General features: G+C 39.3%; 1 protein-coding gene across 1 annotated transcript in view; it reads right to left on the bottom strand.

Moving 5' to 3' along the window:
• Positions 1–10,018: 10,018 nt before the first annotated feature.
• Tprg1 (tumor protein p63 regulated 1) overlaps positions 10,019–12,778 on the bottom strand; it is a 132,106-nt gene continuing 129,346 nt past the window's right edge. Inside the window, exon 6 of the mRNA XM_021210079.1 lies at positions 10,019–10,242. Within this exon, the coding sequence (XP_021065738.1) occupies positions 10,048–10,242 (195 nt within the window). The 3' untranslated portion in view covers positions 10,019–10,047. The remainder of the gene's footprint in view (positions 10,243–12,778) is intronic.

Genomic DNA, 12,778 nt, shown 5'->3' with positions numbered 1-12,778 from the left:
CTCCAAATAGCTTTTCTGTGAAGAATAACTTTCAGATGACCCTGTTCTTCTTCCTGTTTGTGAGACTTAAGCTTCTGCTAACTAGACTCTGTTTTAAAACTTCCACACTCCACTAGCACTTTCTCTAGACATGACCTGCATGGCAATCCTGATTAATTTATTCCTGTCTGAAGCGATGGCATATGCCAATGTTACTATGTATCTCTGCCACAGCTCTAACAATGTCTCTGAAAACCAGCTTTTGTGAAAACAAAATGTTATGCCTTCTCAAATCAAGGAGAAGGCCCCGGGCTAAGCCACTGTTTTGTAAAAGCCACACCATAAAATGCAGTGGTTTCACAAAACATTAGGCATTGGCTAAGACCTTGCTATGAAATACCCACAAATCAGCATCATAAAGTACATTTGCTGGATATTTGATGTGAGCAAATGTAGGTGTGCACCATCTATGGACCAAGAATAGTTTAAGAGTTATCCTTAGCATTAAGTCAGGCTGTCTGTTCTCTAGAATGGGCATTTTAATCTATGGGTCTTACTCTGCTCCAGTGTTTCTCCTCCGCCTTCAAAAATTAAAAAGTTTGACTCTATAGCTCTCGGATTACTTATGGCTACATGCAGTATCTAATTATGTTCTAATTCAACCAATCTCTTCTTCCAAGTCCCAGACCTTCATTGTCAAGTTTTTAATCAGTTGGTTTGCTTTTATTTTTGGTTTTTGTGCTTTATTTTCTCATGTCTGGCTCATAGAGCTGGCATTCACATTATACATTGGAGAAGATTGTTAATTGAGAATTCCTTGGCATTCACAATGTGAAGATCCTCCTGTGTTGCCAGGTGTAAGTACTCCATAAACTATTGAAACTTCTCTGGAGAGGAAGAATGGAAATGGCCTTCCCAGGTCTTGCTCCAGGAGAATTTCCGAGAGAACAGAACTCACAGCATGGTATCTATGTAACTGTGGCAGGCATGGTGTATCTCAAGAGAAACATTGTAATAGAGGCATTCTCCACCATATTAGGTGATGTGAACTTGCTGCCCTCTCTTGGAATGGAAGCTTCTTGATTACCTAACTTCCTGCCTATGGAAGAGACAACTAATACTTTGGTGGAGGGCCAATTTTGCAGCGTTGAGGCAGTTACATCCATAATCCCAGCCTAGAGCTTTGCTCCCTGCTTGTCTGATGAAGTTCTAAGTGCTTTTTACATCTTTTAAAATATGCCTGTTTACACTGATGTGGTATCAAATGCCTGTGATCACAGCATTTGGGAAACTGAGCAGGAGTATTGTCATGTATCCCAGTCCATCACAGGCTACACAGTGAGCTGAAGACCAGTATATGCTTCTATGTGAGACATTGTCTCAATAATTAAACAATAACAAATAAGGTTTCAAATTAAATGATTTGTGGTAGGTAACAATCTGATACAGAATTGGAAGAATCAAGAGTTATGCTTGAACTTGTCACACGGTGGTGTTTTTCTGAGTTATGCTTGTCTGTAGTGGGGTCCAGTCACTATTCTCACCCTCACATTGCATCATTCGTAAGACAGAAAGTGGTCCTGAGGCAGATTATGGAAATGACATCCCTCTTGTTTGCCCACTAGAAATTTCCTTTGACCCATTTTTAGGCACCACAGAAATAATTGCTATATATTTCCACTTTTGGGTGAGGCTACAGAAGCATGTATATGGCTTTTCTTCTCAGAACCTTGGTCATCAGGACCTTCCTGTGGGGCCATACCTTAGATTGTAAGAGAGACAAACATGAAGTAGGAATACAAACAGCAGCCCTCCGGATATTTGTTAATGCAACATTTTTGTTCCCATTGGATCTCCAAGCATTACCTAGTACATGGCTCATGTACCTGGCGATGGATGCTGCCCAACTTTATAGTTAAAGGGGTTAGGGACTATCTAGTATAACATAGTACCTTAGGCTACATAAACCTCAAGGCTCACTCCCTACCAGAGTCCAACAGCAAGGTAAAATTTGTTACTTGAAGGAAAATAGTTACCTAGCTGTATGGAATGTGCCTATTTAAAGTCCTCAGGTCTATCCAGAGATTTGAGTAGAGGAAGGGCCCCAAGGCTCTATGCAGCATCTCTGTTTGCCACTGATACCTCAAGCACCATTAAATCTACTGAGCTTCAAAGACAAAGCTATACAGGGAAAGCATGATAAGTGCTAGAGCTCACTCCTGGTCCATACTGATCCTTCTCCTGGTCCAGGCTCAATGCAAATGTGGCAGCCTTTTTAGCTTGGTCATTAGGATTGGAGCAGTAGACCCAAATAAGGAACCAAAATCTAAAAGAAACAATAGTTATCATGGCTCTTTCTTCGCAATGCAATGTAGCAACCTGTCACAGTCTTAGAATATATATATATATATATATATATATATATATATATATATATATATATATATATATAGCTATGGCCCAGATCACTGGTCTCATAGAGTTACTTTTCGATACTTCGTATCTGTGTCTTTTAGGAAACATGTGGTAGAATAGTTGCTGCTTCCTGCTCAGCTGTTTCTTTCAACACAACAGGCCCAATTAATGAGCCATTGTGATGCCTTTTTGAAGAGAAATAATCAAGTTCTTCATTGCCTAGAATATGGGAAAGTAGAGTACACTATTTCCTCTACTAAAATCTAGAAGCCAAGTGCTTCTAATGATATTAGTAATAACGAGATGGAGAATATGTGTGAATGTGAGTGTGTGTGTGTGTGTGTGAGTGTGGATATATGTGTGAGTGTGTATATGTGAGTGTGTGTTTGTGTATATGTATATGTGCAGGTGTATAAATGTGAGTGTATGTATGTAAGTATGTGTATATATGTGTTTCGTTGTGTATGTATATGTGAGTGTGTGTATGTGTGTGTGTGAGTGTATGTGTGGGGGTGCTCTAGTGTGCTGCTGTGATAAAACACTCTGACCAAAAGCAACTAGACAGAGGAAAGCATTTATTTCAGCTTACACATAGTTGTCTATCACTGAGAGACTACAAGGCAAGAAACTGGAGGCAGGAACTCAACTGCAGACCGTGGAGGCATGCTGGCTGCTTATTGGCTTGCTTCTCATGGCTTGTTTAGCTGGTCAACTTGTTTTCTTAGACAGTCCAGGAGGACCAGCCAAGAGTGCCTCTACCCACAGTGGTCTAGGTATTTCACCTCAATCATTAATCAAGAACACACCCCAACAGATTTACCTACAGGTCTATCTGAAGGGGGTAAATCCTTAACTGAGTCACACTCTTCCTAGGTGACTCGAAATTGTGTCAAGTTGGCAAAAAAAAAAAAAAAAAAAAAAAAAATAAGTGGGGAAGAAATCAAGAGCATTAATTATATCAGCAACTACACGGGGCACTAGGAAATGCAAGAATCCAGCCAAGCTGCAAACACACCCTGTGACCAGCAGACACAGTCATAGCTAGTCTAATACGTAGTTCTGCCTCATCTCTAAACTTATACTCCAAATCAAGTCCCAAAAATTAAGTTAAAATATAACTCATACAATATAAAAAAAGATTCACAAATAACTACAAAGTTTCAATAGAAAACTGAGGGGTGTGTATGGGGATATTTTAGGAGTTGATTTGTGGTGTCTGGAAACATTGCAGAATAAGAATATGCAACTACATTTTAGGTAACTGCATCTGCTGATCACAGGGTATGTGTTTGCTGCTTGACTGTATTTATGCATTTCCTAGTACCTGGTGGAGTTAGTGATGTGATGCTCTTGCTCTCTTGCTCTTTTGCTCTCTCACTCAATTGTTTCCCTATCTTGGTTTGTTTGTTTGGTTGGTTGGTTTTTGGGTTTTGGGTTTTTTTTGCCAACTTGACACAACTATAAACCATGAAATTATTTTTGTTGCTACTTCATAACTGTAACTTTGCTACTGTTATGAATTGTAATGTAACTATCTGTGTTTTTTAATGGTTTTAGGTGATACACATACATGAAAGGGACATTAGACCCCCAAAGGGTTCATGGCTCACAGGTTGAAATCCGCTGCTCTAGATCCTCTAAAGAGATCCAGAGAATTCTTCCTTAAGTCTATGTGAAGCGCATTTCTGAGGGAGAATACCAACGTTCTTGAATAGCCCCAATGTGCTATTCTCTGTACACAAGACCACAGAAAGAACTGCTGTGATTGAATTGAATCCTCAGATACAGGGAGGAAGATGCTGATGGAATACAATTAGCTAATTGTAATTTCAACGACACCTCAATGAACTGTTTATAGAGATTAATTAGGATTTGGTGACGCCGTCTGCCTATGTTGGAAGCTCTGGGATGGATTCACCATTCCTGCTTTATCTTCAAGACTGAAAATAAAAAAAAAGAAGAAAGCTTTTGCTGAGAGTACTAGACCAGGTAAGTCAGCTTATGGCTATAATTTCATCACTCAGGGCACTGAGGCTGGAGGATTGCTATAAGCTCCAGATCTGCCAAGGCTCTGTAGAGTGAGTGTGCTGTCTCAATACATTTCCAAAGAAAAAGTTTTCAGTTCAATAATCAGAGAAATAATCTTGATATAGGTTATTACTGGTAGATTTGATTGCTTTAGAAAAGAGGATGGGCTAAAAATATTCTGTGGTGGAGTGCGTGATGGTGACCCTACTTGGAGACCTGTGTTCAGTAATATGTACAAAGAACAAGGAGAAGGAAGAGGAGGAGGAGGAGGAGGAGGAGGAGGAGGAGGAAGTAAAAGATGAAGCAAAAAAAGGAGGAGGAAGAAAAGGAAGAAAGAAAAGAAGACAAAAAAGAAAAAAGAAAACAGAAGTGAAAATGAGGGGTATGGTGAATTATAGGCATAGAAACATTAGTACAAAAGCAATATATCTGGTTAAGAAGCTTAATTGCTTCCTTAAACTAAGCAGCAGGCTAACAAGGTAATCCATAAGGTCCCTTTCAAAACAGTTCCATGTGTTCCACAAAGGGGGAAAAGGGCATAAATGGGAAGGAAAGGAAGTTCTGAGTTGCCTGAGATAGCACTGTGGACAAGACACACAACAACTTGGACTGTGTGGAGAATTCAATTCAACACATTTCTACACACATAATACAACATGAAGATGCATCGTGTATGGATTAAAATGAATTAATCCAACTTTGCACATTCCACCCAGCGTCACATAATGGAGACTTCTGAAATATTTGATAAGAAATCTTTGATGTGAGTGTAAGAGCCGAAGAGGCATCAAATGGAGGTGGGAAATAGCCTCGTGGCTGAAGGCATCACATTTCACCTTAGCTGCATCCCTGAAATGAAATGTGGCTTACCCTTTGCTGTGGAGTTGAGGGCTTAAAAGGGTCTAGCAGACAATACCATACTTCTCCTTTGTGGCTTACTGGGTCGTGAAAACCAGATAGAATAACTATTGATCCAGCAGCATTACCTTTCAAATGGAGTTCTTCCTTAGCTTCCAGGGAATGGCATCAGCAAGGAAATCTGGAGGCTTGGCCCCAAAGTGGGTTTGGAGCTCATTGTGGGAGGTGCAGACCAAAGGTGAGTTTACACATCAGTGACTAAAGTTTCCTGTCACTGAGCATAAGAAGTCACTCATGAGCAGCGTCCCTAAACCACAGCTACAGGATGTGGGCACAAACCCTTGTATAATTGTTGGCCAAAAGCCAGGGAGCATTTCATCCCTGTGCAAATACTTGGGCTGTTGGGTTTTTTTGTTGTTGTTCTTAACCTTTGAAAACCACAGGCATTAGCCTCTCTTTTTCTTCCCGTTGGCATAAGTCATCTTCTTTTCTCCAGCATGGTCTCTTGTGTGCAAAGAATTTCGAAGGAGCTTTTAAGCCTAAATTTAATACTTTTGCCCTCTCCCTGCTGTCCTGTGAAATGCCAGGTAGAGGTAAAACTACCTTACAAAACATCTGCTGGCTCGGTTGGCTTCCGTAGCTTTGTTTGGGCATTTTGATCAGATAGGAAGTCGGAGTGTTCCATGAGTGACCTTAGCCTTTAAGAAAATAAAGGTAATTTCTGGAAATCCCCCCCTAAACAACTATGGCCTATTGTATTCTCACTCTCCAACCCAGCTATGTGATACAAAGATTGCAATGAATCCTTTTCCCTGGGAACAGAGGTGCTATATGGAAGAGAACAGTGGGGTAAAAATAGGAACTGGAAAATATAGTCTAATTCCAATATTGTCAAGGACTTACTATCTTTTCTTTCTCTCTATTCTTTTCTTTCTTTTTTGGCTTTTTTTTTTTTTTTTAAGTTTCTAAGCCCTTGTTTCATGTTCTGCAAATGAAAGCATTGGTTTGGAAGGTTTCTATCCTTCCTTAGCCCCGGGGCTCTGTAAATTGGCACCTTTAGTAATGTTTCAACAAAGGGACAATGAAACTGAGTCTCAGGGCAAAGGATCTGGAAGCAGCCAAGACATAGCTAGCTTTTCTTTTCTATGTTAAAGGATGGGCAGAATTCTAGCAACCAAAACAGTTCAACCAACCACAGGGAAGCAAGGCAAGCCGACCATTACCAGCCTTTCCTCATAAACGAAGAAATGTGGCAACCTTACTTCAGTTTCCAAATGCCCTCACAGCCTGGCATGAAAAGTTAAAGTATATTACACCAGTCAGCATGTTTCTAAACGAAAGAGCTGGCAGAGAGGCACTGCTTGTTCTGAGACAAGAGAAGGAGACGTATGCGAGCTGTATCAGAAGAATGTAAGGATTTCTGCTATGGGGATTCAAGCAGATTCGGAAGGAAACCTCATTACAAATTTGTATAGGGAAAACTGAATGAAATAAAGACCAGATAAGAAAGACCAGGTTTACGGGGATGTGTTTTGAGTTTTAGGGTTCTTATATATCCAGTCTAGTTTCAGAATAGATGGAGAATTTCCATTCGGGAGGCACAAGTGGAATATTCCAGATGACGAAAGGAGAAATTCAGGCATACACACGGCTCCCTGGGTCTGAGGTTGTCAGTTGAGCACAGGAACAAAGAGCCCAGTGAGAGTGCAAAGCATCAAATAATAGTAGCTGCACGGGGCAGAATTCCTGTTGGGAACTAAATTGAGTTATTCTGGATGGCTCCCCATTAGTCTCTGGCAGAAGTCCTGTTATATAGGCAGGAACTTAATGTTTTCCGTGTCAGTGAGATGGTTTGACATCATTTACACATTAGAGAGGCTACACATTAGAGAAATGAGCATAAACGGCCCTCAGATTGGATATTAGAAAATTAACTAACAGGAAAGTTAAAGTAATTTTATGGGAAATCGCATAAGTGCTTAAGTTCTTTTCAAAACAGGTATCTAATTATCTGAGTGTTTAGCAACAACTGTTTAGAGAATTTTTATATTGACTTTCCAGATATTGCACTACACCAATGCTGTTCGAAGTGTACATGCAATCTAATAACCATGTATTAAGTGAGTTGAGGGTCCAGACTTCAAGAAGTAGCTCTTCAGTCTTTGGATATTTAACAATGAAAAGATGTTCATGCTTACATAGAAACATCTCTCAAGATCAACAATATCAACTAATCAGTACCCCCCAGAACTATGTATTTAGTTGCATATGTGGCAGAGGATGGCCTAGTCTGCCATCAATGGGAGGAGAGGCCCTAGGTCTTGGGAAGATCTTAGGTCCCAGTAGAGGGAAATGCCAGGGCCAGGAAGCGGGAGTGGGTAGGTTGGGAAGCAGGTCAGGGGGTGGTATAGGGGACTTTCAGGATAGCATTTGAAATGTAAATGAAGAAAATATCTAATAAAAACAACAACAACAACAACAAATCTCTCAAATTCCTGAGAGCTCTTTCTTATGGATAACTCAGAAAGCTTGCATGGAAGCTCTATGCTTGTTCTTGAACATATGAAGCAGATACTAGACCTCGGGATTAAGGAACCTCTCTTCCTCTGCTTCATTCCAAGTAGCTTTCACTGAGGATGCTACACTGTGTCCTATAGAAAGTCGTGTAGGGATGTCTGACTGAGCTTTGCAAGAGGGACAAACATACACAAGGAAATTAGTCATCAAGGAGAGCCTTAAACAGTAACTCAAGAGAACAAGCCAGACATTTCAGAGGCTTCTGCCAGAAAATGCTACTACCTGGAGGCATATGGGGGGTTTCAGGCAACAATATTAAAATAATTGGCCAATAACGCCTTCTTCAGAAGTGTTGCCAGAAGTATTGAATGACTTTTCATTCCACTACTGTTGACAGGGCAGCTAAGGATTTCAACATTTCCTCTCAATAGAAGGTCTCAATAGAAGTTCCTTGCCTTAGGGACTTGAACAATGTTTGCCATCGCAGGGTGAAGAAGGAGGTGTGACAAAGAGGGACAGAGGAAGGAACAAAATAGTAATGGAAGCAAAGAGAACAAAACAAGGCTGTTCAAATTCCGGTTTTGAATGTGTGTACCAAACTGATAACAGATGGTACCTGATTCTTTGATTCTGAGGAATCAAGGTTTCTAAAACACTGAAGAATGAATTAGCTATAACTTTTAGCCTTAACATCAAGGTAAGCATTTCAACTTTGAGTCTCAGGGGAGGTGGGTAAAATAAAACAAACAAACAAACAACAACAGCAACAATAAAACCGTTTCTGTAAGTTTTTATCCCAGAGCCTCTAGCTGCATATGTAGCAGAAGATGGCCTAGTTGGTCATCATTGGAAGGAGAGACCCTTGGTCTTGTGAAGATTATATGCCCTAGTACAGGGGAATGCCAGGGCCAGGAAGCAGGAGTGGGTGGGTTGGGGAACAGGGCAGGGGGAGGGTTTAGGGGACTTTGAGGATAGCATTTGAAATGTAAATGAAGAAAATATCTAATTAGAAAAAAAAAGAATGTTTATAGTATCCATTCAGAGATTCTATGATAAAGAAATGTAAGAATTAAAATTTTAAAAAGAAAGAAACTAAAAGAAATGGCACACGGTCCTGGGTTGTTCAAAGTTACAGCTAAGTCAAGAGGACACAAGACATGAAAGGGAAAAGGTGGGTAGGAAATAAACAAAGACAAATGTTTTGAAATTATGCCCTCAATCAAAATCCTCTGAAATCACAAACACAACCCCAGAGGGAGTCAACCCATGTCCCCAGCAGCCACAGTGCTCTTGCTTTTTCTGTTTCCCAGACTGACATTCCACAAAAGATTTCATTAGATGAGGGTATGTCGTTGAAAAATACTTGAAAAACAAAGCTGCCAACTGTAGAATGTTATGATCAAACTGTGCTTTAGGAACTGACAGTAAAGTACATGACTAACTGAAAAAGCCTTGGCATGGGGAATCCTAATTAAGAGACTGTGGTAAAAGTGGAAGATTTGACCCAACACTATGAGTGAAGGAAGGAGTTCAGGAAGGTAGGGTAATTTTTTTTCCTTTTTCTCTTCAGTGCTAAGGATCAAATTCAAGACTTTGTGCAAGTTGGGCAAGCTCTGTGCTAATGACTTATACCTCTAGCCTTAGGAGAATGTATTTTAAACTTGGATATAATAATGCTATGTAACATATTCATGTACTAGTATAATGGGATGCATTTGGCATAGAGTTCAAATCAACCAAAACTGGCAAGTTTGGGGAACGGATTATAAAAATACACCACAGAGAAATCTGGATTTGGAAAATGCTGAGGGCAAGGGGGCGGGAGTTGGAAACACTGATATAGGGATGACTTGCAGATACAAGGAAGAGCCTGAATCTTGGGATTCTGAGAATGAACTGTGGATTGGAGAGCCCTCATAAACAGTAGCTAAAATAGCAGAGCCAGTGGGAGTCTAATGAGAGTAAAACAGGGTTTCAGAAATAAAAACAAAGATGAGGAAAGTATCAGTAGATGGGAGGGAAAGTTAACATTTTAGCAAATTGAAATGAAAATGGCATCATAGATGGAAATTCAGTTTCTCTCATATGAGATCTAAATTGTCTACCAGTCTAATCAAGCTTTTAGATTTCCTAAAACACTTTGAAGTCAGTCCTTTAAATATTATCTGAAAATAACTACAATAACCCAAAAATGTAGTGAATTTAAGCAAATTGGTTATCTATAGATGATACACTTTATAACAAAGAATCTCAAAAGCCAATACTCCCACGAGCAAGGGAATAGCCAAGTTTGTTGCGATTTCCAATGAAGGACATGAGCCCTGTGTAGGTCTCAATCAGGATTGGTTGGGTTAACACCATCAGTTCCTTTCCACTTCCAGATCCAGCAGAATTCTTGTAGGCATTCTCGATAGCTGGAACAAGCTTAGAGGTGAACTCAGACAACTGAAAACAAAAGGAGAAGCATAAAGTTAGTGCCTCCAGGGATGCTCAGGAACATCCCCTCCCTCGTCAGTCCCCAGTTGGGTGATGGCCCAGCTGGGGTCAGCAAGTCTTCCTTTATAACCATGAAAAGTTGCCATTGCTTGTCCTTGGCATTTAATATAATACTCAGCCAATAAAGCTTGCACATAGTAAAATTATTTGCCTTATTTATTTTTTATTATTTATAACTTATACAACATTAGGGATTTAGCTTAATACTTGCCAGTAGTCTATTATGAATTAGACATTTGTTAGGCATTGCTGAATGTGAAAGCCAAGTATGAACAACTGTTACCTTCAAAGTCTATTGAGTAGTCAGCGAAATATACCAACTGTAGTAATGCAAAGGTCATTATAGTAAGTAGGAAAAGAGACAGAAAATGCCTAAAAGGAAACACCATGCACAGTTAGAGGATATCAAGAATGATGGCAAAAGGAGACCCGAAGGCAATCCTGAGAGATTAGCAATATTCCCATGGGTAGAAATGATGTTCAGCAAGTTAGACAGGACCTAGAGATGGGCACTGTGTCTTCCAGCTCAGCCTCCTTCCTGCTGTGTGGAATCACTCTTGCCTCTCATTACTACAAAGGCGCAGACAGAGAACACATGGAATCTCAGAATTTCAAACCATATTCCTTGAGCACAGTACTTGAGCAACAATGTGTAACTTTTGTTATTGATTTTCTTATTTTTGAGAACTACATATACGAATACTACAGCAACATCACTCCTGTCCCCCCATAGCCCACAAACTCCGCACATGCTCCCTCTTCCTTCCATAATTCATGACCTCATCTTCTTAATTATTGTTATGCAAGATAACTATATATGTACATATATGTACATATATACTATATATTTCAATATTTCATATATATTTCATATATATATATATATATATATATATATATATATATATATATATAGAGAGAGAGAGAGAGAGAGAGAGAGCACACATTTAGTGGTGTTCAGGCTTACCATCTGGCATGGGACAACCTATGTGGGAGCGTGTCTGTGGAGGAAAATAATTCTCCCCTCTCTCAGCTACCACTGAGCACTAGAGTCAATAGGGACAGGACCTTAGGAATTTCATCCTATCCATGTCCTTAATTTTATCCTATCTATAATGATCTAATTATGCCAATCTTGTTATAGATACCTTTTTCTTAAAAATTCAGGGATTCATATTTCCTATCATGTCAAAAAAGACACTATCTAGAAGCAGGCATCTTGGTCTGCTGGCTCTTACAATCCTTCTACTTCTCTTCCCTTTTCTTCAATGCTCCATGAACCTTAGTTGTATGGTTGTGTTACAGATATATAAACTGGGGCTGAGCATTCAAGGGACACTTATTCTCTTCATTCTGATCAGTTGTGAACCTATGTAAAAGTTCCCATCTGATCCAAAAAGAAGGTTTGATGAGAGATGAGAAATACACTTACTGTGACTATATGAGTTAGTACTTGAAATATAGTTACAAATAATTCTTTTGAAAATCAAAAAGGCGCTATTATTAACAGTGTTAGTGTAATAGGTAACTTTGCACTGGAGGAAAGAGTTGAAAAAAAAGAAAAAGAAAGAAAGAAAGAAAAGAAAGAAAGAAAGAAACAAACAAACAAAGAAAAACAAGTCGAGCAGATAACCTGCTTCAATCTCTCCATTCAAACCAGTGTGATATTTTTATTCTTTTCATTATGCTTAGTTTAAAATCATATTTACTTTAAAAGAAAAATTATTAATTAAAAAAAAATCGAGCTGCTATCTAACTTGTACAATCCATAATTCAATCCACAACATTTTGTGCTTTCCATTTTCCTTCCATGTTTGAAAACCAGGTCCAAACCTCCCGCTTCTGTAATTCTTCCATACCCAATCTAAAACATCGGTTTTCTTCTGGGACGGCAGAGATGGCTCAGCACTTTGGAGCATTTGCTGCTCTTGCAGAGTCCCTGGGTTCAGAGCCACATGGTGGCTTACAACCATCTGTAACTCCAGTTGCAGAGAATCTGACACCCTCTTCTGGTATCCAATAGCACTGTGATATGCAGAGGTGTAGGTAAATAACTAATACACATAAAATAAAGTCAATAATTAATATTAATTAATATTAATTATGATAATTAATATTAATTAATATTAATTATAATAGTACTATTTCTTCTGTTGTATTTCATTGATATCTCCACTCAAATATATTAACCAGTTTTCCTAGCATAGCTGCAAGTGTGGCCTTTACATAGTAAGCCATTGTGACGCTATTACAACTTGGAAATCAAATATATTTTTACTACGGGGTAGAATCATTTTTACAGTTTAGGTATGCAGAATACTCTGTAATAGCTCACCCTCAGACACCTGGAGCATTGCTAGGTACACAAGAAGGCTCTAGTCATTCGAACTTCCATTCCCATCCAATAGATCCACCCTAAACACCTCCAGGCCTTCCTTCTGAAAACACACACACACACACACACACACACACACACACACACACA

This window comes from Mus pahari, chromosome 12 (assembly GCF_900095145.1).
Source record: "Mus pahari chromosome 12, PAHARI_EIJ_v1.1, whole genome shotgun sequence".
NCBI lineage: Eukaryota > Metazoa > Chordata > Mammalia > Rodentia > Muridae > Mus > Mus pahari.
Note: the sequence above shows the minus strand (reverse complement) of the source record. Positions and strands in the feature narration are given on the sequence as shown.